Source organism: Corvus brachyrhynchos, unplaced genomic scaffold (genome assembly GCF_000691975.1).
Source record: "Corvus brachyrhynchos isolate BGI_N302 unplaced genomic scaffold, ASM69197v1 scaffold660, whole genome shotgun sequence".
In the NCBI taxonomy this organism is placed as follows: domain Eukaryota; kingdom Metazoa; phylum Chordata; class Aves; order Passeriformes; family Corvidae; genus Corvus; species Corvus brachyrhynchos.
Window position 1 is genome coordinate 110,721 of NW_008235547.1, and position 2,573 is coordinate 113,293.

The 2,573-nt window shown below is 64.5% G+C and overlaps 1 protein-coding gene across 1 annotated transcript in view; it reads right to left on the reverse strand.

The window, feature by feature from the left end:
* The window catches only part of LOC103619143 (lysine-specific demethylase 5C), a gene marked incomplete at its 3' end in the record, with an annotated part of 20,993 nt that continues 18,420 nt past the window's right edge, over positions 1–2,573 (reverse strand). The window contains exons 19-20 of the mRNA XM_017737522.1: positions 2,031–2,088; positions 1–104 (exon numbers count right to left, since the gene is read on the reverse strand). Of these exons, the coding sequence (XP_017593011.1) occupies positions 1–104; positions 2,031–2,088 (162 nt within the window). The remainder of the gene's footprint in view (positions 105–2,030; positions 2,089–2,573) is intronic.

A 2,573-nucleotide genomic window follows, 5' to 3' on the forward strand; every position in this document is an offset into this window, starting at 1 on the left:
GAGGTCCCCCCGCTCTGCCCGGCGCTTCCGGCGCTTTTCGGGGTCCCGGCCGCGGGCGCGAGCCCCCCGACGCTCCGCCTGCTCCAGCTGGGAAGGGGGGACACCCCATCAGTGACCCCAAAGCTGGGAACGGGGGGCTGGACTGCCAGGGCAGGGCAGGTTTGGGGTTCCCAGAGCGGTTTGAGGAGGTAGAAGAGGGTGAGGGAAGCGGTGTAGGGAGGCGTTTGGGGTTCCTGAGGGGTTTGGGGGACCCTCACCCTGAGGACTCGGTCAGGAAAGGGGCAAAGGAAGGGCACGGGGAGTGTTCTGGGGTCAGCAGAGGGGATTCTGGGGACCCCCAACTTGAGGAAGAGGGGAAGAGGAGCTGCATGGGGCCGGTCTTGGGGTGTCTGAGGGAATGTGAGGGGGTCAGTAAGAGCTTTAGGAGATGATTTGGAGGCAGTTTTGGGGTGTCCAGCAGAGGTTGGGGCAGTTCTGGGCTCCTCAGGGTGCTTGGGGAAAGTTTTGGAGTCCTGAGGACAATCTGGGGTGCCTTAGAGGGTTTTGGGGTGGGTCTGGAGCCATCTGGAGGAGTTTGGGCCAAGTTTTAGGGTCCTGGAAATGCTCTGGAGAAGTTCTGGGGTGGTTTGAGGGAGGCCTGAGGAAGCTTTGGGAAGGTTCTGTACTCCCAGGGAAGGTCTGGGGGTTCTGGGGTGGATTTGGGGGTTCTGTGTCTCTGGGGAGGTTTGGGGGGTTCTGGGTAGAGTTTGGGAGGGGTTCTGTGCCCCCAGGGAAAGTTTTGGGGTCTCTGGGGTTGGTTTAGGGGGGATTCTGTCCCCCCAGGGAGGGTTTGGGGGGTTGTGTCCCTGGGTAGGTTTGGGGATCCCTGGGGCAGTTTTGGGGTCTCCAGGGCAGTTTTGGAGGGCTCTCTGTCCCTGGGTAGGTTAGGAGGTCTCTGGGGCAGTTTTGGGGGGTTCTGGGGCTGGCTTGGGGGGCTCTGGGGCTGGTTTGGGCATCTCTGGGGCTGGGTTTGGGGGTTCTGGGGCTGGGTTTGGGGGGTCTGGGGGTGGGGTGGGGGGGCGCTCGGGGTGGCTTTCTGCGGGGACACCACGGGGACATCGTGGGGACACCACAGGGACAGGAGGGGACACAGGGGGAGCTCAGCGCCTCCAGCTCTGCGGGGACACCACGGGGACATCGTGGGGACACCACAGGGACAGGAGGGGACACAGGGGGAGCTCAGCGCCTCCAGCTCTGCGGGGACACCACGGGGACATCGTGGGGACACCACAGGGACAGGAGGGGACACAGGAGGAGCTCAGCGCCTCCAGCTCTGCGGGGACACCACGGGGACATCGTGGGGACACCACAGGGACAGGAGGGGACACAGGAGGAGCTCAGCGCCTCCAGCTCTGCGGGGACACCACAGGGACATCGTGGGGACACCGTGGGGACAGGGGACACAGGGGGAGCTCAGCGCCTCCAGCTCTGTGGGGACACCACAGGGACATCGTGGGGACACCACAGGGACAGGAGGGGACACAGGGGGAGCTCAGCGCCTCCAGCTCTGCGGGGACACCACGGGGACACCGTGGGGACAGGGGACACAGGGGGAGCTCAGTGCCTCCAGCTCTGTGGGGACATCACGGGGACATCGTGGGGACACCGTGGGGACAGGGGACACAGGGGGAGCTCAGTGCCTCCAGCTCTGTGGGGACACATCATGGGGACACCGTGGTGACACTGGGACATCGCTGAGATGCCATAGGGACACTGGGATATCCTGGGGACACCACAACCCTGGGGGGACACGGTGTCACCCGGGGGACACAAACATGGCCCAGGGACAGGCTGGACCCCCCAGGGTACGAAGGGGATCACAGGGGTGCCACGGGATCTGCCAGGTTCGTGCGGGGTCCCTGGCTCCCAGGTGGCCCCAAGGAACCCCACAGACCCACAGGGCCCCCCAGCACCCCCTGAGCTCCCATGGGATCCCCCCGGGTGGGATCTGGTAGATCCCAGCAGGTCCCCAACCCCCCGACCCCGCTCACCTGAGGGCAGGGGCCCGTTCTTCTCCGGGCTGGGGGCATCCCCGTTCTCCACCGACACCTGGGGGGGAGCAGGGAAGGTGTTTTGGGGGGCTCAGCCTCCCCCAGCCCCAAAACCAGCCCTAGAACCCCCCAAATCCACCCCCCATAATGCCAAAACCTTCGCTGGAGCCCCAAAACCTGCCCCACACCTCTCCGCTGCCTCCCAGACGCTTCCACCTTGGTCTGCTTGTTGCAGCTCACTCTGCGCAGGGGTCTGACACCCCAAATCTCCCTAAACCCCCCCGAATTCCCGTACCTTGGTCTCTGCTCATTGCGCCTGGCCTTGCGCAGGGGTCTGACACCCCAAAACCCCCATAAATCCCCCCAAAACTCTCAACAAATCCTCCAGTTCTCACCTTGGTCTGCTCGTTGTGGCTGGTCTCGTGCTGACACCCCAAAACCCCCATAAATCCCCCCAAAACTCTCAACAAATCCTCCAGTTCTCACCTTGGTCTGCTCGTTGTGGCTGGGGTGGCGCTGGCACCCCCCCACACCCCCCCACCA